Below are 22,528 nucleotides of genomic sequence, written 5' to 3' on the forward strand. Positions count from 1 at the left end.
CCTTGTTGAGGAAGAGACTCTTTCAAGGCTGGCGGGACTGTGGGTGAAGTAGGGGCTCAGAAAACATAGTACCTCTGGCATTGGGGGTGGTATTGGGAGATGTTTCCTTCCCCTGGGGCTGAGTGGGCTCCTGATGTTTTGGTTGTCCCACAGAGACTCCGTGGACATCACGGAATCTCTATTCCCGTTAGTGTCTACTGGATGCTCAGGTGGCAGAGGATCCCAGGTATGGTCCGGTCCAAGGGGGGCCCAGGTCTAATTTACACTCGCCTGGCGACAGGAAGTTCAGTGCCTCTCAAAGCAGCTGTTCCCATGCAGGACTGCCTCCCTGAAACTCTTTCCTGGGCCTGCTTTGGCTTCGCTGGACTCCCTGCCACCGTCACCACCCTGTCTTGGCACCCTGCGTGGGGATAAGCTCGAGTCCTCCCGCCTGTTCTGTTCCTTCTAGCCCAACCTTATCCAGGGCCCCAGGGAACCATGACGACCTCACATCTGATCGTGGCGCTCTTCTTCTCAAAGACCTGTGTTGGTTCCCCTATCATCTCCACAGGCCTGACTCCTCAGAGGACATCTAGACCCTTTCTAGACAGGCCAGTGAGCCCCTGTCCCTTTTCCCCAGCCCCCCTGCTCCAGCCACACCTGTCCCTCTGCTCACAGTGAGGCCGACAAGCTGCCCAGCTTTGGCCCACAGAATTCTGCAGGAAGACATAAGTCCCAGCTGTGGGGGAAAAAAAAAAAAAGCTGTCCTTGGCTTCTGAGACCCAGTGTGGAGTCCCTGCTTCTCAGGTCTCCCCTGAACCCCTGGGAACCCAACAAAGCCATAAGTTCATTCAACACCACATCCCTGCACCAGCCCAGGCTGCCTGGGGCTATGACAAAAGAGGCCTTGGAAAACACAGGTTTGGGTGGACACGGGGGAGCATTCTGCTGTCAGACCCCCCGTGGAGACTCCCACTCCCCAGCCTGCTCCAAGTAGACAGCGCCGAGCCTCAGAAAACCCCACCAGTTGTTCCTTCCTCGGCCTCAGCTGTGAAATGGCTGGACCTTCTGTGACCTCTCCCTGCCTCACGTTTCTCATCTTACTGTCCTTCACATCTGCTAGGTCCCGGACACCTTGCTGGCCCCGGGCGGCTGTGGCTCCTAGACCCAAGGGGGTTTGTGTTTGCACAGAGTTGTGCACACGGTGCTCTGCAGTCAGTAGAAGTGGCTGCTGACCGCACTTACTATCCCAGTTTACAGCCTATGGAGGAGGAAGCCAATCTGTGACCTGCCAGCGGCCCTCACAGCAGGGGTACCCTGCCAGTGGAACCTTTTCTCCATTCTGAAGCCCCACTCGCCTAATCGCTTGTGGAAACCCATTCTTTCTGCTCCTCAGTTAAGCATATACCCACGGAGTATCAGGCCGTAGGATGCAGGCCAGAGGCTGCCCTCCATGAGGGGACAGTCTGCTGGGCAGAGGGAGACACTAGATCTGCACACAAATGCATCTGTATTGAGGAAAACGCATGGCGTGGCTTGGTCCTGAGTAGCCCCCATGGAGAAGCTTCCAGAGACTCAAGTCTAGTCAGCTCTTTCTTTGCTGTCCTGGTCAGCCACTGCCCAGCAGCTGGCCTGGAGGAGGCGTCTGGGTGTGGACCCTTCCTACCTCCAACACCTCCCCCCCCGCCGAGATTTGACTTTTCAAGTCCCCCACACTCTGTCTTTTTGAAGACTGTCCCTTTACAACTGCCCTTTCCACCGAAGGATTCCGACACAAATTGTACTTTAAATTCAATATCGGTCATTAATATTTCATGATTACAAAACGTTAAAGATAATGTCAGTGGAAGGCGCGTCTGCATGGGCAGAATGGATGACTCAGAGGTTCGGAGAGAGGGGAGCCAGCATACTAAGTGGGCCTGGTGCCTTTGAGGTAATCCAGTGTGACAGGCGGCTGCTCCCGGCTGAGGGCAACATCCTCCGAGGGGCTCACGGAGCACTGCCGTGGTGTATAAATATTTCCCCTCTGATTCTTGTCACCTCTTGTTTGTTACGCCTGGGAGCAGGCGGGGGCCACCGTGACCCCCTGCGTGTCCCTTCTGTTTCCGAGGAGGCCGCGTGAGGAGGAGGACATGAGGCTAGGCAGGCAAACTGGGTGACATCACACCAGGGACTCAGGATCGCTGCTGGCGGTTGGGGGTGGGGGAGGTCTAGTGTACTGTGGGCACTACGTGGCCTTGCTCTGTGATCTTAGGCTTCTGTCGCCTCATTTGTTAAAAAAATATATATATATGGGGATAATAACCGTGCCTGTCTTTCCTAGAGATGGCAGGAAGGTGGAGTGAGTGGTCATTTGCTACAAATCCAGACTTTGTGCTGGGCTGAGGGACCATGACTGGGGGAGGGGGGGGGCAAGGTGCAGGAGACTGGAACTGGAGTGGGGCACAAGTCTGTTTCCTCATCTCCGCACTGGGACGGGCACAGTGGGACTGATACATCTTAGGTCCGAATATCTGTGATCTTGTTGCCGTCAAGGGCCTGGCCCCGAATGGAAGCTTAAGCCGAGCTGAGGGTTGGCGTGACATCGGAGAAGCATTAAATGAAGACTTGCTGAGTCCCAACCACAGAGTGAGCTCTTCCCATACATTTTCCTATCTGCCCCACCCCTTGCTTGTGAGGACATGAAAGTGTCTCCTCTCCTATGGGTTAACATCAGAGTGAGGCTCAGAGGGGCATCTGGAGCCCAGCATGGAAGCCTCCATTCTCCTGCCAGAGACTCATTTTCTTCACAGCCAGTTACTAGGAACTTGGGGGTGAGATGCTATGGACTGCCTAGTGCAGAGTGTCAGGAATAAGGAGTGAAAGGGAACTCAGCCAGCTACTGCATGCCTCCAAATCTCTAACTCCCTGAGCCTCAATGGTCCCATCTGTAAAGTGGGTATCATGTCATTGATGAGGATTTTGCCAAAGTGCATGCTGGGAAGGATGGAGCCAGAGGTGTTCAGTGCAGATTGTCAAGTACTTAAGGCTGCCTCTATCGTTCCTCCCTTGAAAGAGGCTAGCACACGGGCTTTCACGACAGGAAGGGGAACCATGGCGTGGGAGCTCTATGCTTAATCCAAGAAGGCGCTTACTAGTGATGGGATGCCAGGCAGGGAGACCGTCTAGGTGGGTTGAGGCAGGAAGTGCCTATGCAGGGCAGGTAGCCCGTCATCCCCAGGGCTCTGTCTGCAGCCTGGAGCCTCAATCACTATCCTAGCTGGCTTGAGAGGTGGGGGAGCTCTCCTCCCCAAGTCCAGCACCACTTCCTCTCCAGCCACCTTTGTTCTGTCTTCGAGTGGATTCAAAGGCTCTCAGAAGCTGCTGAGGCCCGAGCCGCCTTTGCGTTTTCCTTTAAACCACAGTTGAAAGAGACAAAGGGAACTTCAGCCTAGGGACTTCCTCGGCCCTGCCACAGGCCAGTGGGGCCTGGGAGGTGGAAGGAGGAGGAGGTGGTGGGTACAGAGAGGAGGCGGGCCGGGGGGGAGGGGAGGTGGCAGGGAGGCCAGCAGGGGGCCTTCTGGGCCTGGGGCCCTGGGTTTGAGCTGCCCGTAGCCTGCGGCTCAGAGATCAACTGGGTTTCTCCAGTCACAATTGCTTCCTGGCAGCTTGCTGACTCCCAAGGTGGTGGAAGTGACTTGTGGGTGCCCATGGAGAGCAGATGGAGGTAGAGGGGGACTGATGGGCACTTAGCTCTGTCCTTTCCTGGTGCCCCCCGAATCCCCGTGTCCTCCGCTCCTCATCTCCTGATTTTGCTTATCTGGATCTATGTCTTAAGACACTCCCTTTTCTCTCCCAGCTGACACTAGAGATGCCAAACACACAGGCACCCCCCCCAATCCAGAAACTTCTCCCCATTTGAGCCAAGTGCCTGTGGCCATTCAAAACCATATGCTGGCAAGTCCCTGACCCTGGTTCCTCTCATGTGGGGTCTCCAACGCTGCATTTCCAACGCCAGCCTCTTTCCCCGATGCTGGTGCCCCAGCCCTATTGCTTCTGGCCAAGCCCCAGAGGAAAGCAGTCTCAGTTCAGCAGCCAGAGGCACTTGCCAGACGGCATCCCTCCTCTACTTAAACCTCTCCTGAGGGGTAAAAGTCCAAAGACCCTCCGAAATGGTTGGCCACTCTGTCCCTCCCAGCCACATTGGTCTTTTGCAGTTCCTCCGCTGTGCTGGGCAGCGACCATCCCAGGACCTTTGCAGAGCCTCTTCCCTCTGCCTGGACTGCTGTCCCCCACATGTGCCATGACACCTTGATCTTCAGGATGTCTCACTGAAGTCTAGTACATTCTTCACCTTCGAGAAAAGACGCCCTCCTTCCTTCCAATGTCCTTTCCCTGCTTTCGCCCCCCGCATGCTTTGGAAGCACTCACATCTAACCACACCTTCTCTCTCAGTTTGCAGCTGGCCTAGGTCGCTCCTGCGAGGTTAGACATTTTTCTGTCTAGGTCGATAAATGACGGGAGAAAGCTGGCATTCGAACTGGCCTTATTTTGTTGGCTTGGGGGTCTTTTGTACAAGTTTACTCCTTGGGATCAGTTTCTACCTTCACCTCCACCCTGTGGGATCAGCTCAGGTTAAAAATTTTTTTTTTTTTTTTTTTTGTTATGGTTTTTCAAGGTAGGGTCTCACTCTAACCCAGGCTGACCTGGTATTCACTATGGAGTCTCAGGGTGGCCTCGAACTCACGGCGATCCTCCTACCTCTGCCTCCCGAGTGCTGGGATTAAAGGCGTGCGCCACCACGCCCGGCTCTAATAAAATTTTTTTATTGACAACTTCCATAATTATAGACAATAAACCATGATAATTTCCCTCTCACTTTCCCCTTTGCAACTCCACTCTCCATCATAGCCCCTCCCCCTCTCAATTAGTCTCTCTCTTTTATTTTGATGCCATCATCTTTTCCTCCTATTATGAGGGTCTTATAGGTAGTACCAGGCACTGTGAGGTCATGGGTATCCAGGTCATTTTGTGTCTAGAAGACTTCATTGTAAGCAGTCCTACCCTCCTTTGGCTCTTACATTCTTTCGCCACCTCTTCCACAATGGATTCTGTCTGTCCAGTTTTTTATTCCTTGTCCTGCCTCAACCATTGGCTCCTCCCCCACGGACCTTGATTGACAGCTCAGCCTTCACGCTGCCCCAGCCGTTGGCACTTGGCCCTCCACTTTTGCTCTTCTGCCCATGTCACCCGACTCACCTGCTTCCATGGCCAGTACTGTGATGTTGTGCCAGCCTGCCGTCTCGCGGTCCAGCCCCTTGCCAGTCACGATGGCACCTGTGTCTGCGTCGATATCGAAGATCTGCTCCAAATCTGAGTCGCGGTCAATGGCGTACCTGAAAGGGAGAAAGTGGGGCTGATGGAAGGTGTCCTGTGCCCGTGACCCTCACCCCACCCGGAAAGGGTCCACCTGCCTGGGATGCACAAGACGGGCTGAGCTTGGTGCTCCCTGGTGCCTTTGGGCTGTCAGGGGCTGAGACAACCTTCCTGAGCCTTAGTTCCCTCAGCATGACAGTGTGGCTAAGAACTTGCACCACGTGGTTGTGGAGAGGGTCCCGAGCCTGGCTCAGAGTCACAGATGTCTCCACCTTAGCTTTTCAAAATAGGATATCCTAGGATTGGGCTTGACCCCAAGGAAGGAATGGGGACAGCACTGTGGGCAGAAGGACAGAAGAGAGCTATTCAGGAACCAGGGATGCAGGAAGCGTTAAGCTGGAGGCTGGAGAGTTAAAAGCAAGAGCTGGGGGAGTCCTGGGAGGCACAGGGGGCATTAGGAGTGAGGGGCAGTGGGGTGGCGGGGGGGGGGGGCGGTTCTTAGGTCAGATAGAAGTCCCCATGCAGGGATCCGGCCCAGGGGACCTGGCCACGGCCCGGCTTCCAGCTCCCCCTGCCTGGGCAGCACGTTGCCTCTCTCTCGCACACGCGAGGGCTAATCTGCCGCTTTTCAGTTGCCGCGTGAAAAAGCCCTTTGTTCCGGCTTCTTCCCCGGCCTTTGTGCGATGTCTCCAGGCCTGAAAGGCCCGTGTCCAACACATGTCTCGGGTGGCGGCGGCCCAGAGAGGCCCCCGCCAGCACCAGCCCCGCTTTCCGTGCTGATAACGGAGGCGGCGGCGGCGCGCTGACTGCCCAACACAAAGGCCTGAACGTGCAGCAAAGGCGCATTGTGCAGCTGGTGCAAAGCGGCCTGGTGGGGCGGGCTGCCTGCACCGGGAAGGGCCCCTTCCCCCCAGGCTGAGAAAGGGAAACTGAGGGACAATGCCTGCCAGGGCCCAGAGCCTGGAGGTGGCCGCTGGGTGAAACCTTGGCTGCATGGCTCTATCTCTCGGCCTCAGTTTCCCCATCTCTTCCACGGGGATCATAACTCTGTGACTCTGAGCAGTCAAAGCTGGATCTGAATTTCCTGCCACTTGTTCTTTCTATGACCTTGACCCCCTGCCGCCCCCTGTTCCTGACCTATCTATGTGCATATCTGGTTCATAGCTACCAGACACCCTGGTGCAGGCTTGGGGTCAGGCAGCTGCATGCAGATGTTTTCCTATATACATTGTGATGTGGAGTCAAGTGCGCCAGAAAACTCCCAAGGGCTGTGCAAAAAAAATTTGCAATTCCCTGGATTCCCAGGTATCGTTCCTTCCTACCCTGAACTGCTGGACACATGCTGCTCCTGACCAGCTGGGACCACTGATGAGGACATTCAGACCCAAGCTGATGAGCCACCCTAACACAGACATCCCCCCCCCCCCACTTTACAGTTTGTAGACTGAATCTCCCCAGCCCTCCCCTGCTCTGCCCCTCTTGGCCCGAACCTCAAGCAAGCCGCTCCTCTGTGCCCTGCCGCTCTGTGGAGACCTTGGGGAGGATTCAGTGATGCCCTGCTTGGTATCCTATGTAGACGAAGACCCAAGGTGCTCAGAGGAAACTTAGGGGCGCAGGCAAGCCGATGGTTGTGCACAAGGCACCAGGCGGAAGGGGGCGCTGGGCTGCGGTTCTGCTTGCCAGGCGCATACCTTCTCAAGGAGGGGGTTGGGGCTGCCTTTCTTTGACTTACAGAGGTGTCCTATAGACTAGCCACGGCATCTCCCTGCCAGGAACGAGTTCACTACCTTACCCCAGCACTGGAATCTGCACCTACTTTGACACTCTGTGACCGGAATTCTTGCTAGCTTGTTTGAACTAGCCGGAAGCCTCTGCACATTGAACCTCTCTGCTCCCTTTTTGCCTCAGCCTGCCCTGCTAGAGATGGAAAGAAGTGTCCCTTGGCAAGAAGGAGCCTTAGAGAGCCCTGCTCGTTCTATAGGTGGTGGGGGGGGGGCAAAGATGGGGCTGGGGGGAGGTCAGCTATCTTCTCACCTCCTCTCCTCTTCTCTTCCCCATCCTCCCCTTCTCCTCTCCCCCCTGCTCTATCCAGTCCTCCTCATGTTCCCTCTCCTCTTCCCGTTCTCCCCCTCTTCCTCCTACTGTTTCTCTCCCCTCTTCTCCCAGTATCCCTCCTGTTGCTCCTCTTCTTCCCCCTCCTCCTAGTTTTAAAAAAATTTATTTATTCATTTGTAAGCAGAGGGGGTGGGGGAGACAGACACAGAGAGCATGGGCACGCCAGGGCCTCTCTCCACTGCTAACAAACTCCAGATGCATGCAGCCCCTTATGCATCTGGCTTACGTGGGTACTGGGGAATTGAACCTTAGTCCTTTGGCTTTGCAGGCAAGCACCTTAACCACTAAGCCATCTCTCCAGCCCTCCTCCTAGTTGTTTTTTTCTTTTGTTCCCTCTTAGAGGGAGTAGCAGGGCCAGGGCCAGGGCCTAAGTAGAAATAGCTGTTCCCAAGGCCATGGGGTGTGGGCTGCAGCTTAGACTTGGACTACAGGGTTATGGGGCCAGCTGGCTGAACCCAGGTGCTTCGTTCCACCTCTGGGAGGCAGCCAGTGAATGGAGGGATGGGATGAGGGCTCCTTGTAAGAGGAGGCCATGTCCTGGCACGTACAGGGCAGGGAAGCTTGACCACGTCACATGCACACACATACAAGGGGTCATGCGTCTGGTCTGTGCTGTGTGTGTGTGTGTGGGGGTGATGACTGTGAGTGGGGTGTTTGGGGGTGACAGCATGCTGCAAGTGGAACAGTGAAGACTCAAGTACCCAGGGCTCCACAGCCTCCACACAGGTCCCTTTAGCCTCTGAACCACCAAGCAGTGAGGCATATTAGAATACTGTCATTCTAATTGCAGCTCAGAGATGTCTGGCTGGGAGGACGCAGGAGCCCTCCACACAGCATAGCCTTCGGGCTACCATGTGTGGGCATGGGAGAATTGTCAGTGGTCTGAGCTGGCTGGAGGTACCATGGGTCTAGAAGGTTCTATTTGGATTTTGCCCTCCTAGTTCTCATTGGATCAGGCAGACCTGCAGGAGAGCAGAGGGAACAAGAGTGGGCGTGGGTGGAAGGGACAGTGAGTGAAGGTGGGTAGTAGTCACTGTGTGTGTGTGCAAGCGTACACAAGTACGGTAGGGGCGGAAGTGTTCCCACTTGTAATGTTCTAATGGGGTTCAGGCTGGGCTCAGGGGTAGCCTGTCTTGGAGACTGTCTGGTCCAGAGTTTGGAGCCCTCTCCTTCCTCCCTCTGGAGCCTTCCAAGGCTTCCTGTAGCCTGTAGGATAAAGTCCCACTGCTTCAGCTGACCTTTGAAGTCCCTCACAGCCTGTCCCCAAGGACTCCTGTGCCCTCCTCTCCCTCTAGTTGATTCGCAGAGCTCTCTGTCCCTGAGCTTAACTCCTGGCTCCATGTTCACCACACTACCTGCCCCTCACCATTACTCCAGCGTGGAACACGACCCATTTCAAACCCTATCCCCTCTGGCTTCCCTTAGGGCTCTCCTGGGGGAAACCTGGGCTCCCTGCTCACTCTGGTGCAGATTCCTCACCCCTCCTTGGAGCTTAAGCTCCAGCTCCAGCCCCAGCCTACTGAGACCAGGGCTGTTTCTGGATTCATTCACTGGAGGTGCAGCCTTCCCTTAGGCCATGTCTGGTGCACACCTGTGATCTGTGCCCAGGAGCGCCCACTGCACAAACACAGGAACAGGGGTAACCACAGAGAGTTACAGAGAGCAGCGAGAGAGGCAGAAGGCTGGCTCCAGGAAGCAGTCTGTCATGGCTTAGATCCCCTCTCTCCCCTGCAGAACTGGTGGCCCCGGCAAGCCCCTTTCCATCTCTGACCCTCCGTGCAAGGAATATGCTTCCCAAAGGGTGAAGGCACCTTCTGTCCTTCCAGTGCAAGGGCTCAGGAAAGTCACTGCGGTCGGCCAGTCCCATTTTGGAAGTCCTTGGGCGCCTACTGCTCCCTGCGCATGCCCAGTTCATTGCAGGAACACGTTGACTCCCTGCCTGCGTGCCTCAGGACCGACCATTGCATTCACGGTTCCTGCTGCTTTCCCCCCATCTTTGTGTGCCTATTCATGCCATTCTGCCCTCCGCTTATTTCTCACGCTTGACCACTCCATGCAAATTGTGCCCCCCCTCCGCCTGTGACCCCAATCCCCATACCCTCTTCCTCTAGATTCTTCATAGCCCTTATCAGCATTGAACCATCTGTCGATGTGGATGTGGGCAGATCTTCCCATATCTGTTTTCCATGGCATACAACAGTGATCCTTAGAACTCGGAGCCGAGATGTGGGCCGTGGACTGGGCAGCACAGGGGGCCTGGGGACCCTTCTCTGTCACACACAAGCCCCGCTCTAGTCTCTGTTCCCCAAGTCTCTGCCTCCCAGACCGGGAGCTCCACCCTACTCTGCCCTTGGCTGAGTCATCTTGTGTCCCCGGGCCTGGCTCTGGGCCTCGTGCAGGGGAAGCTGGGCGAATGTTTGCAGTGCTAAATTGGACCTGTCTCAAGCTCACCGGCGGGCAGGCGGGCAGGCGCCTCCACATCTAAAGAGCCCCAGGGAAGGGGCTGGCGAAGGGAGATGAAGGAGGGGGAACCGCTTCTTTCAAAGTTAGTCCCTTTTGCACAGATGAAAGTGGGAAGGGAGGCAGGGGAGGGGCGGAGAGCAAGACAGAGAGAAGGAAGCTGCCCAGCCTGACTGCCCACCCCCCACCAACCTGCCTCCCTGTGACACCTGGACAAGACACTCTGCTCTGGGCTCCAGCTTCCTGACCAACAGGGGTGACAGAGCCCCTCCTTGCAGAGGTCCGGTGGGTATTGCAAGGCTGTGCCTTGCGGGAGGGAGGCAGGGTTGTTCTGTCTCCCTGGATTTCTGGATGAAGGATGAACTCCTAGCTTGCCCCTCAAAGCCCTCTTCAGGGGAACCACAGCACCTCACCTCTTTCCATCCACTGTGGCCCCTGTCTGCTCTCAGGTGGGCACCTGTGTCCTGACATCTGTACACGTTCCTCCACCTGGAACGACCTTCTCCCGACCAGACTCAGAGGCCCCAGTCTTCCCAGGTCCCTGAGCCCCTCTCAGTCTGATAGCCTATGAGCAACAGTTAAGCAAGGTGGCATCCGGGTGTCTCATCACCATGGGCACTGCCTCCTCTCTGCTTCCTGGGTCCCCTCCACCCCTCTGCCCACACTCGGTTAGGATGATGGTACATGGTGGGAGAGCAGGCAGCAGGCGTGGCCCCGGGCGGGGGTCTCACCGGACGGGCCGGTTGGCGGCGTCGGGGTCCCGCGCCGTCACCACGCCGACCAGGGAGCCCACCTGCGCGTCCTCCTGTACCTCCAGGAGGCCGGAGGGCGGCCGGAACTCGGGGGGCTCGTCCACGTCGGTCACGGCCACGCGCACAATCGCCTGGTCGCGGAACGTGCCCAGGTCGGCGAAGCGGGGATCCACGAATTTGTTTAGGGCCTCCAGCACCACCGTGTGCACCTGTTGGGACTCGAAGTCCAGGCGCTGGGGGAGGAGAGAGGGCTGGTTAGTGGCCAGGGGCTGGTGGACAATGCCACTGCTGAAGTCCCAGGATGGCTCAGCCCACCACAGAGTGGAGAAATTGTTGCTCTCAGTTGGCAGCTGTTGCCCAGGAACACACCGTGGTGGCTCTACAGGTGTCAAATACTCAGACATTTTGCTGCTTGCTCAGGATATGGGACATCAGGGCTTCCGTTGAACACAAAATGCTCACTGTGTGCCTGTACTTCCAACACAGTCCCTCCATTTAACAGCTACCTCTGAGGCTAGCACGATCGCAATCTCGCATGACACACCAGGAAATTGGGGTCCGAAAGGGCTCAGCGACTTGCTCAGCACAGCTGGTCTCTAAGCACAGCCCAGATTTAAAGCCAGGCCAGAGTGACTCCCAAGCCTGAGAGAGACAAGAGAGAGCCGGAGATCTGTGGCCTCCCAGCCCTGGCTGTCTGAGGCTGGCCAGCTGTGATGATTTGCCCGTGGCCTCTCTGGCCTCAGGAGAGGGAGAGGCACCTGGCTGAGCTTAGCTCAGTCTTCTAGAGATGGTGCCTGAGAGCAAAGATAGGCCACGGAAGAGCCGAGGCCACCTTGGAAATGTGGCGAGGGAACTTCAGATTGGCTGGTGGGCCTTCCTTCCTGGCAGACCCATGGGACGGCGGGGGGCTTCCCCTGTGTACGGGATCACTACTTTTTCAGGGGCACAGATGACTGATCCATTTTAGTGCCTAGGAAACGAAGACACGTAGGGGCAGGTGCTGGCCTGGTCTGGCCTGGGAGTGAGTGGTGGCTCCTAGAGTGGGGTACCGGTCAAGCCTGGGGTTCTGCAGCCAGTGCCAACTCCATACACACTGCAGGTGCCTGCTGGGGCTGGTGGAGCTGGCAGAGAGTGGGGATGGGGCTGCCCTGAGGATGGCAGCAAACTGGCCCTGCTGGAGAACCAAGGCCAGACTGAGGCTGGTTCTGTGGCTCTGGGTGCTGAGCTGCTCTGGGCCTCCAGCTGTCCATCAATGACATGGGTTCATCTCCCAGTCAGGACTCACGGGGACCAAAACACTGAAAGCTACACAGTGCTGAGAAAGGTAGATTCTAGAACTAGATCTTCGGGCCGTGCATCACCTACTGCGCTGTCCCAACCGTGGGACCTTGGGCAAGGAACTGGACTTCTTAGCACACACAAAGGCCTGTAACAACATGTGCAAGGTGGGCGGGGATCCAGGCCTCCCGCACTGGGGTGGGTGTGAATGTCTACCTAGTTTTCAGGCTCTGTGAGCTGCCCCCATGGGCAAGTCCTGGAAGAGGAGTTCTTGCCTTGTTAGGGTCCCTCCACCCCCTTCCTCTACAGGGAGCTGAGCTGCCACTGGGCTGCCAGGAGCCAAGGAAGGCTGTCAGATACAGGAAGGAAAGAGTCTTGCAGACACCAGGCCTGGGTTCAAATCTCAACTCTTTCCCAGATGTGATTTGAGCAAGCCCTTTTACCTTTCTTGCTTGCCAAGATGGGGGTCACCAGGACCTCTCCTTTACAGGGAAACATGGGATTAATTACCTGTGAGGGTCAGGGGAGCACTGAAGGAGCCCACATAGTGTTCTAAAAGCATGGATTGACAGTGGCTGTGCAAGCTTGAGTTAGTCACTTAACCTGTCCGGGCCTCATTTTCTCATTTGTGAAACGGGAATGCTATCGTCCAGGGTTTTCCTCTAGAGAGAACCCTCAATCTGGAGTGGAGGGAGGTGGGAGCCAGTGACGGCTCAGAGACCTCACTGATGCCCCCGGGTCTGCCTCCTGCCCCTCCCAAGACAGCTGCACCTTCTGCAGTACGATGATGGCCTCCTGAGTGTCGCCGTCCGTGGTGACCTTGAACGCGTCTCCGCCACTGCCGCTCTCTTGCTTCAGGTGGTAAGTCATGTCAGTGTTCTCGCCCACGTCCGAGTCCTCGGCCTTCACTCGGCCCACGGCGGTGCCCACAGGTGCCGACTCCTGGATACTGAACTGGTACATCTCTGTGGGGAACACACCATGAGCCCCCATGAGCCTGACCCGGTCTCTACCAGCACTGGGGGAACAGCTTAAGGGGTTGAGGTGTGCCTGGGGGGCAGAAATCAGCAAAGGCTTTTTTTTGGTTAATATTTTTTCTCAAAAATTTTTAAACTTTATTTTTATTTATTTATGAGAGAGAGAGAGAGAGATTGGGAATGGCATGCCAGGGCCTCCAGCCACAGCAAACTAACTCCAGACGCATGCGCCCCATTGTGCATCTGGCTTACGTGGGTCCTGGGGAATTGAACCTGGGTCCTTTGGCTTTGTAGGCAAACACGTTAACTGCTAAGTCATCTCTCCAGCCCCAGCAAGGGCTCTCTAGCCAGGCAGTGGCTGGGACAAGCCTGTCTTCCAGTGAGGGTGTTACAACCAGGAGGCTCTCCCTGTACCCCTGGTCTTCCTTGCTGAGGGTATAAAGAAATGCCTGCTAGACTTAGAGCCTCAGTTTCTCCACCTGCCCAGTGAGGGGAGCAAAGGAACACAAGGACAAAGGCTGAGACTCTGGGGGAGCCAGTCCTGGCCTGCAGCCCTGAGCCTCAGGTTCCTTATCTGTGGAATGGGAAGAAGGGCACCTTCTTAACAGCAATGTTGCTATGACAACCAAGAAGCTGCTGCCTGTGACATGCGCAGTTCAGCACTGTGCCATCGAGGGCCAGACTGCACAAAAGTGACTGGCTTGCACTGTTCTCATGTCGATGGCATGCTATTTCATTTTAATATCTGTGTGGAGCACCTCTGATGCCCCAGACAACATAAATGAAATGAAACTAAGAACTGTCACGGGGACGGTGACATTTTCACGTTGGGAGGAGAGAGGGAATAGGCGAAGAGAAGCAGATAATTTTGGAAAGAGCCTTCTAGACCCAGGAGACAGCAGGTGCAAAGGCCTTGAGATGGGTGCACTGCCTGGCACGTCTGCAGACTGGCAGGTTGGCCCTTGTGATTGGAGGGGAGGAGCTAAGGGGAAACAGGAGTGAGGTCACTCATCTTTGTGACCAGAGCCAAGGTCAAGGTGAGAGTGGTTTCTTGGGTGATGGGCCGGCTTGGCGGAAGCAGGGTTTGTGGGCGGTGGGTATGTGCCTCCTGGAGCTGTCACATTTCTGGGAACCCTTGCCTTCCTCTGATTTACGTTTCCCCAGTAACCATGAGGGCTCTTTCTAAAACTCAAGTGGAACGTTCTAGTCCCTCACTCTAATACCCCACAGCTCCCCACTGCCCTTGGAATGGATTGGGAAGCCCCTTAGTTGCTCACAACACCCAGGAGGCTGGCCCATGGTCCACTCCCCTTCTGGCTGTAGCCTGTCGCATGGTCCCATCATTCCACAGCAAGACTCACATGCTCAGCTGTGGGCAGACCCTCCCTCCAACTGCTTTCCCTCCCTATGTCCTTCTCCAGAGACCCTCCTTACATCCCCAGCTGCTCCTGTGCTCCAGGGGCCCCAAGTTCTTCCCACCAGGCCTCACTGCCCTGGGCTCTCACTTTTTTCCTCCATCCTCCCTGCTGGGCTGTGCCCCCCCCCCCAGTTCCTACTTGCCAGGCATCCTCAGAGCTGAGCCTGGGGGTCTGTGTGAAGGACGGTGAGTGCCTCAAAAAAAAAAAAAAAAAGCCAGCAGTAATTACAAGTAGGCACTGACTAGAAAAGCACAAACGAGAGGCTCTGCCAACACCCAGTCCTTCTGGGGACGTGATATCCTTTCTTCATGGGGGGAACACTCTGGTTTCACTTAATAAGGCAAGCCAGGTATATCCCATGACTAAGCAATCTCACTCTTCCATAGAGGCACAAGGGAGACGTGTGCAATCATGTTGAAAGTTCATGAGGGCCTCATCCAGAGGTCTAGCAGAGCGGCAGGGCAGATAAATGATGGAATACTATACCACAAGGAACACGAACACAGCTGCAAGCAACAGCCTGAGTGCGTGAACATAATTTTGAAAGACGGAAAGCAAGGCACCAGAGAGTTTGTGTGGTATGACTCCACTGATGTCAGGTTCACACATGGATAGAATTAGACTCCAATGCTTGGCCGTGCATGGAGAGGCCAGCAGGCCCTAAAGCAAAGCAGGGAAGGGGCTGGAGAGATGGCTTAGCTGTTAAGGCGCTTGCCTGAGAAGCCAAAGGACCCAGGTTGGATTCCCCGGGACCCATGTAAGCCAGATGCACAAGAGGGCGCATGTGTCTGGAGTTTGTTCTCAGTGGCTGGAGGCCCTGGTGCATATATTCTTCCTCTGTCTGTCTTCTCTCTCTCTCTCTGCTTGCAAATAAATAAAATGAAATAAATTAGAAAAGAAAGAAAGAAAAGCGGGGAAATCTTGCTGAGGGTGAAGTGAGTGGTGTGGCCATTGTGCTGCAGGAAGCGGGGGAGGGGCGATGCCGTGGCTGGGAAAGGCATGCCGGGACTTCCAGGTGCTAGTGGTACGTACTGAGCTGGTTCTGGACTTTTCTTCTGTGTTATGCTCTTCTGCTTTGGTGCTCTATTCACAAAGGAAATGAGGGAGGGAAGGCACGGAGCAGCCTTCCTGGGCCAGGCCGCTTCCTCTCTGCAGTGCCCACCTATCTCCTCTCAAAGCCAGCCCAGCCGGGCATAGTGGCCAGCCTGAGACCACATAATGGATTCCAGGGCAGCCTGGGCTAGAGTGAGACAGGCCATCAGAGCCGTCGGGCCGAGGCTGCGCAGTGCTGGATGCCTCCCCGCTAAGGGCAGGAGCACCGGTGCTTGGGGCCTCTGTGCTGGGTCCCCCGTGCTATGGGGCCGCCTGGATGAGGTGCCAGGCTGCAGTCACGCTGCTCCCTCGGCTCAGGGATTGCTTTCGCTTATCTCGTGGGGGTCAGTCCCCTGCGGCGGGGCCTAATGTGAGAGCAGCAGACCTCGAGTAATGACTCGCCCGATAGGAATCAGCCGGTTCACAGTGGCATTTAGTCTCTGCCGGTTGCGGCGCCTTCCTAGGCGACAAAGGCTGGGCCTGAGCCTGGGCCGGAGAGGCCAGCAGGGCTGACAGATGGGAGGGGTACTGGGCTACAGAAGCCTTAACTGTCCGCCGTGCTGGGAGAGGCATAACTCCCAATTCAGCAGCACAGACCCCGCCCCCTGCCCTTCCAGGCTCCAGGAGAAGGGGGACCCCATCTTCAGACTCAGCATCTCCAGGCTCAACTGTGGGCATTTCTCTGCCTGGGTACAGTGACTGTCACTTCTGTGCATATCCCAAAGGCCCTCAACACCTTACATTTTTAAGTTTGGGACAGGGGTCATCAAGGCTGGGAGCCTTTCAAGGGCCACCAAGGGGATGGGTATATGGACAGAGGACTCCTCTGCAGAAAGCAAAGTGAGGGGCTATGGGAAGCAGGGTTGGGGGTTGGAGTGTGTGAGACCCCTGGACAGACTAGGGTATGGTGGCTTGAATGAAATGCCCCCCCCATAGCCTCTTGTTGTTGTTTTTTTTTAATATTTTATTGTATTTATTTGCAAGCAGAGACAGACAGTAGACAGAGACAATAGGCACGCCAGAGCCTCCAGCCATTGCAACGGACCCCAGATCAGATGCACGCGCCACCTTGTGCATCTGGCTTTCATGGGTCCTGGGGAATTGAACGTGGGTCATTAGGCTGTGCAGGTAAGCGACTTAACAAGTGAGTCATCTCTCCAGCCTGCCTCTTGTGTTTTGAGCACTTGGTCTCCAGCTGGTGGCAACTTGGGAGGCGGAGTCTTGCTGGAGGAAGCGTGTTGCTGGTAGTGGGCCTTGGAGTTTTGCAGCCCGCTCTCCAGCCTCTGCTCTGCCATCCTTTCCTGCTGTCATGAAGCTTCCCCTTGAGACTGGCAGCCAAAATAAACCCTTGCCTCCCATGACTTGGTTGTTTGTTTTGCCTGAGAAGTGAGAAGCTAAGGACAACAGAAGGGAAGCTTCAATGGAAGGGGGCCAGGAGGGTCTCAGGTGGGCAAACAGACAGACACACAGGTGCGGTCTTGTCACTTACTCTGTGGGAAACGAGGCGGGTTGTCATTGACATCGGTGACCACGATGGTGACGGTGGTGGAGCCGGAGAGGCCGCCCAGCTGGCCCGCCATGTCTGTGGCCTGGATCACTACTTCGTAGCGCTCCTGACTTTCACGGTCCAGGTCAGGCACAGCAGTCCGGATCACGCCTGCGGGTGAGCGAGGGGGAGACGGGGCGGTAGACTCTGGCGGGCTGAGGCGGGACTCACTCAGCCCTTGGGAAGAGCGGTTGATATAGAAGACACTGATGTGGCCACAGGGTCCTTCAGGGCTCACCAGCCAATGCACACTTGCACACACACTCACTTGCACACACACATTGGTGCATACTCACAGACACTTATACACTGCACACCCTAGTACACACACTTGTTCACACAAACAACCCCACATCTTCTCTCACAGTACACATTCACACTGCTGACTATCACATACAGATACACATGTATTTGAGTGCACTTTCTCCTACACACAAATACTTTACACACCAATGAATTAACACCCACTATCACACGCACATGCATGTTCATCCACTCTCATGCAGACACATGCTTCTCTCACACACAGCATGAAGGTAGACAATGGACTGGCTTACAAAAGGCAGGCTTGTGAAACAGTGTGCCCCAGGACAGCCAATCCCACTCCAGGCCTCAGTTTCCCTCCTGGATATGCTGTGTGAGCCAGGCCTGGCCCTGACTCGTCTCTGTCGGTGACCCACAGAGCTGGGCACTGAGCAGCTCCAGGGTGTGAAACGTGGAGACTGGATTCATGTCCATTCTCACACCCACTCCCTGTGCTGCCACACTCCCCGTGAACGAACACGTGTCCGAGCACACACACTTATAGACCAAAATACACACTCCTGTTCACGTGCGTCCCTCCCCATCCCTCCTCACACCAAGGCCCGTGTTGTCTGTCCAGGTAGCTGCTAACTGCTGAGCAGATCATCCTCTGGACTGTCCCCGGGGTGCAAGCAGAAGCAGGGCTTCCTCAGAGGTTAATTCAGCAGAGGAGAAGGTCAGGCTTCATTTCTCTGCCAATGGAGGGGGAGCGGACGACACATTCGGAGCCTCTCCTGATGCCCCTCCAACCTGCCGAGCACAGGTGGTGACAGGTGGCGCCCCAGGGCCCTGAGCACCAGGTGGAGTCATGCACCATCAGCCCCAAGATGTGTCCCATAAAATCTGTGCTCCAACTCCTGATGTCCCCAAGTCTCCAGATTCCGGTAAAGGCAATGGGGCAGGAGGAGAGGCTGTGGTGTGTGTGTGTGTGTGTGTGTGTGTGTGCGTGCGCGTGCCTGTTTGTGATCTGGGCAGGGTGTGCGGTCGGGAGAGGGTACCTGGACTGTCCTGCTTCTGTGGGGTCACAGGAGAGTTGGAGAGCACACTCGGTCTAACCAAGGGTCATGCAGACCCCTCCCCCCAACTGGTGGCCTTTGTGGCTCCAAAAGCACGTACTTCTGGGATAAATACAAGCTCTGTCTTTTGGGGCCAATCCCTTCAGCTTTCTGAATCCATTTTCTTCCCTGTAAGCAACTACAACTTCCACCTAAAGAGCCAGACTTTCTCACATTTGACAGTGACATCTGGAGAAGGTTCATGCTTTGTCGTGTGCACGTGTGTGGGCGAGCGCGTAAGTGTACTGGCGTTGTACGAGGGCCTCACGCCGCAGTACTTTTGGAAGCCTCCCTGGCCTTGATTTACTGCGTCCAAGTTGCATCAGCGGTTTCACTCTAGCTCCCCAAAGCCTCCAGACATTAGCAGCTAGACCCGGGCAAAGCCAGGTGACAGCCACAGGGGAGAATTGTGTTTAATGGCCACAATAAAGAACACTTTATGTGCATTTTCTGTGTGTGTGGCATTGCTGGAAGTGAGTCTCTCAGCGTCCATACGAGGACGCACTGATTCTACTTGTCTTACAGGTGAGGAGTCGGAGGCACAGAGAAGCTCGGCGCTTTGCCCAAGGTCACACCGCAGAAAGCATCCATGCAGGGTTCAAAGGCACTCTGGGACACAAGTCCATGTGCTTGGAAGGGCTAGCCTGCCTCATATACCCCCGCCCAGGGGCCAGGGCAGAGGCCATGCAGCTGATAGAGGGTGTCTTTCTGGTATCTCATCAGTGACTATCACTGTTCTTCCTGGTGCTGGCCAGGCAAGCTTGAAGGAAGCCTCCCTCAGCTTGCCCCGGGGGCTCTGCCAGAGCTGCAGGCTGGGGCTGCCCTCTGAGCCTCCGTAGGTCTCTGGCCCGGGGTTTGCTGCTTTGGACAACAGGGCCACGGGGGAAGGTGGGACCCGCTGCCTTGGGGTGGGAGGAGATGAAGAAAAGAAGGAAAGAGCATAAGGAGGAGATAGGGGAAAGGAGGAAGAGAGAAAGAAGTGAGAGAGCAAGAGCGTGTGCGCGCAAGAGAGAGAGAGAAATATAAAGGACATAGGGAGAGAGAGACCAAGTGAGAGACAAGGTGGATAAGACATCAAGGGAGGAGAGCAGAGAGACAGCTTCAGGGAAGAGGAAAGGAGACAGAAAGGTGAAAGAGAGGGAAGAGAACGGGGACACTTCTAGTGGAGATTTGGGCACCCACCATAGCCTCGTACAAGCCTGATTGAGCCTCATACTTAACCCCCAGCTGGTGGAGCCTTGCTGGAGGAGGTGTGTCACCAGGGAGTGGGCCTTGGGATGTCACCACCCAGCCCTGCTTGTTGCACTTAACTCACTAACCATACTTTCTCCCTACTGCCGTGGAGGCGTGACTCTTACAGCGCTGTCTCTGCCGTGAGGAGGCCTTCCCCTTGAAACTGTAAGCTAAAAATCAGCCCCTTCCTTCCATCAACTGGTTCTGGTCAAGTGTTTGAGAAGGTAACTGCTACACCTCTCGAGACAAAAAGAAAGAGAGAAGGGAAGGGGTGGGGCAGGGGTAGACTCAGAGAAGTGTAAGAAAGAAAGCAAGAATGAAAGAAGAGAAGAAACATGGGCGAGCTCATCAGAGGCATGACGAGTGACTTACATGAACACAGGGAGGGAAAGAGGGAGAAGACAGCAGGTGACAGACTGGTTTGGTGGCCATCAGGCCAGAGATTAAGTTCCCAGGTGGGAAGGCAGGAAAGAGAGCTGACTTCAAGTGTTTTTATTTTTCTGGATGTGGTAGAGCGTGTCTTTGATCCCAGCATTTGGGAGGCTGAGGTAGGAGGATCGCTGTGAGTTCTAGGCCAGCCTGAGATGAATTCCAGATCAGCCTGGGCTAGAGCAATACCTACCTTTAAAAATAAAACAAAACAAAACCCCAAACCAAACAAACAAAATAACCCTTTATTTTACTTTAGTTTATTTCTATCTTGGGCAGGGTCTCATGTAACTTAGGTTGGCCTCAAACTTGATGTGTAGTCAAGGATGACCTTGAACTCCTGGTCCTGCTTCTAACCTCCTACATGCTGGGATTACAGATGTATACCAGTATGCCTGAATGTGGTGATCTTGGGTCAGGATTTGGGGCCACTGTGAATGGAAAAGTTCAACATCCACAATACTGAGGAAAGATTGGAGGAGAGGTCTGGCTCCCTCCTGGCAAGGAGAACAGCCCCATGGTGGCTGGCCTGTCTGCTGTTCTGGTCACTTTCTGATCTAGAGAGACTCTAGATCAGAAAGTGGAAACTCTCCTCTCTTGGAAACTGGCCACGGTGTCTTATGCAGTGTGGGGGTCAGAGCTCTCTGGGCGTATCTGGAGTGGGCACCAGGGCTGCCTCTGGATCCTGTCCTGAGTCACACAGCATGCAAGGTTGCTATGGTGATAGCTTTCAGCGCTCACAACCTTGGATCAGCCCCTCCCACCCTGAGCCTTGCCTTGGGCATGTGACCTGCTCTGGCTTAGAGGACATCAGCAGGTGTGACAAAGCTGAGGCCTGATGAGCCCTGGTGTGTCAGGATGTGTTCTCTTGGAGTTCTGAGGCCTCGTGCTTTGAAGATGCTCAGGGTGGAAGGTCATAAAGGCGGAAGCCCAGTGTGCCACATGTCCCCAGCCGAGTCAGCTTCCAGGGACATCACAGCTGCGAGTGACCTCCATGAAAGGACGGTCCAACCACAGAGCTATGACACAGAACGTATCTTCTGGATTAAGCTACTAAGTTTGGGGCAGAAATCTGGTGAGCAGGGCCGTTCTGGGCTGTCTTGGTCTGGGCTCACTCATACAGTTTTTTTTTTTCGGGGGGGGGGAGGTGGGTTCTGAGGTAGGGTCTTGTTCTAGCTCAGAGCTGACTTGGAATTCACTATGTAGTCTTAGGGTGGCCTCGAACTCATGGCGATCCTCCCACTTCTGCCTCCCAAGTGCTGGGACTAACGTTGTGCGCCACCACGCCCGGCTTCATACAGTTTTTGTTTAGCTAGGCTCAGTGGTCTCGCTCACACCTCCAAGCTGTCAGCTGGGACAGGTGGACTCTGTCGTGCTCGAGCTGGCTGGCTTCCTGACATGAGGTCTCAGGATTACGTTCTAGGAGAGCACAAGTGAAAATTGCAAGGTCCCTTAAGGTCTAATCTCAGAATTTGCATAACATCCTTCTGTCACATCCTATTGGCCAAAGCAAACCACGGGTCAGCTCAGATTCAAAGGACGGGAATGGCAAAACCAGGGCTCTCTGCAGCTGCGGGTTTTGTATGTGCAGTTCAAGCCAAATGCAGATCAGAAATGTTCAGGGGGAAAAAAAAAATTATGTCTGTACCAACACGTATAGACATTTTTGTGTGTCATTATTCCCTGAACAATAGAGTTTGACAACTATTTCCCAACATTTGCTTTGTATGGGTATTGTCGGTAGGTGAGATGACGTAAGTAAGGAGGATGTGTGCGGGTTCCAGGCAAGTAGCAGGCCGGGGCACGCAAGGCACCGCAGCATCCTTTCTGTGCCTGCAGGGGTCTCGGGATCAATCCCCCTCAGAGACCAAGGGACAGTTACACCAAGCGGCAGTGCACAGGGCTAGGAGCCATTGGTGCTGTCTTGTCCAAACTATCCTGTGCTTTCTCTACCTCCAGATGCGGGGAGAAGTGTATGAGAGACTGTTAAACTGCTGGAGGGCGGGGGGTTGGCAGGGGGAGATCCAGGGATACAGACATCTCAAATCAGTCCACAAAGCCGTTCTTGAGGGGCTGGATAGATGGCTTAGCCGTCAAGGTGCTTGCCTGTGAACCTTAAGGACCTGAGTTTGTTTCCCCAGTACCCACATAAGCCAGATGCACAAGGTGGCACGTGTGTCTGGAGTTCGTTTGCAGTGGCTAGAGGCCTGGTGTGCTCATTTTCTCTCTCTCTCTCTATCTATATATACATACACATATATAAATATATATGCCTCTTTCTGTATTTCAAATAAATAAGTAAAATATATATATTAAAAAGTTGTTCTTCAAACTTTCTGGCTCTACAAGTTCACTCATTCGACACTTGCCAGGGACACACAGAGTGGGCTGTGATCAGGATGAAAAGGGTAACTCTGGTCAAACAGACATGGGCTCCTGCTGTCAGTCCACCATTTACATGCCCATCTGACCTTGGGCGTGTCCTTGAGGCCATCTGAGCCTGTTTCCCATACTGTGAACGTGGATGCCTGCTCGT

General features: G+C 55.0%; 1 protein-coding gene across 1 annotated transcript in view; it reads right to left on the reverse strand.

The window, feature by feature from the left end:
- Positions 1-22,528, reverse strand: part of Cdh22 (cadherin 22) — a 141,196-nt gene that overhangs the window by 23,373 nt on the left and 95,295 nt on the right. The window contains exons 5-8 of the mRNA XM_004663892.2: positions 16,916-17,083; positions 12,711-12,904; positions 10,641-10,894; positions 5,218-5,354 (exon numbers count right to left, since the gene is read on the reverse strand). Coding sequence (XP_004663949.2) covers positions 5,218-5,354; positions 10,641-10,894; positions 12,711-12,904; positions 16,916-17,083 — 753 coding nt within the window. The remainder of the gene's footprint in view (positions 1-5,217; positions 5,355-10,640; positions 10,895-12,710; positions 12,905-16,915; positions 17,084-22,528) is intronic.

Source organism: Jaculus jaculus, chromosome 8 (assembly GCF_020740685.1).
Source record: "Jaculus jaculus isolate mJacJac1 chromosome 8, mJacJac1.mat.Y.cur, whole genome shotgun sequence".
Classification (NCBI taxonomy): domain Eukaryota; kingdom Metazoa; phylum Chordata; class Mammalia; order Rodentia; family Dipodidae; genus Jaculus; species Jaculus jaculus.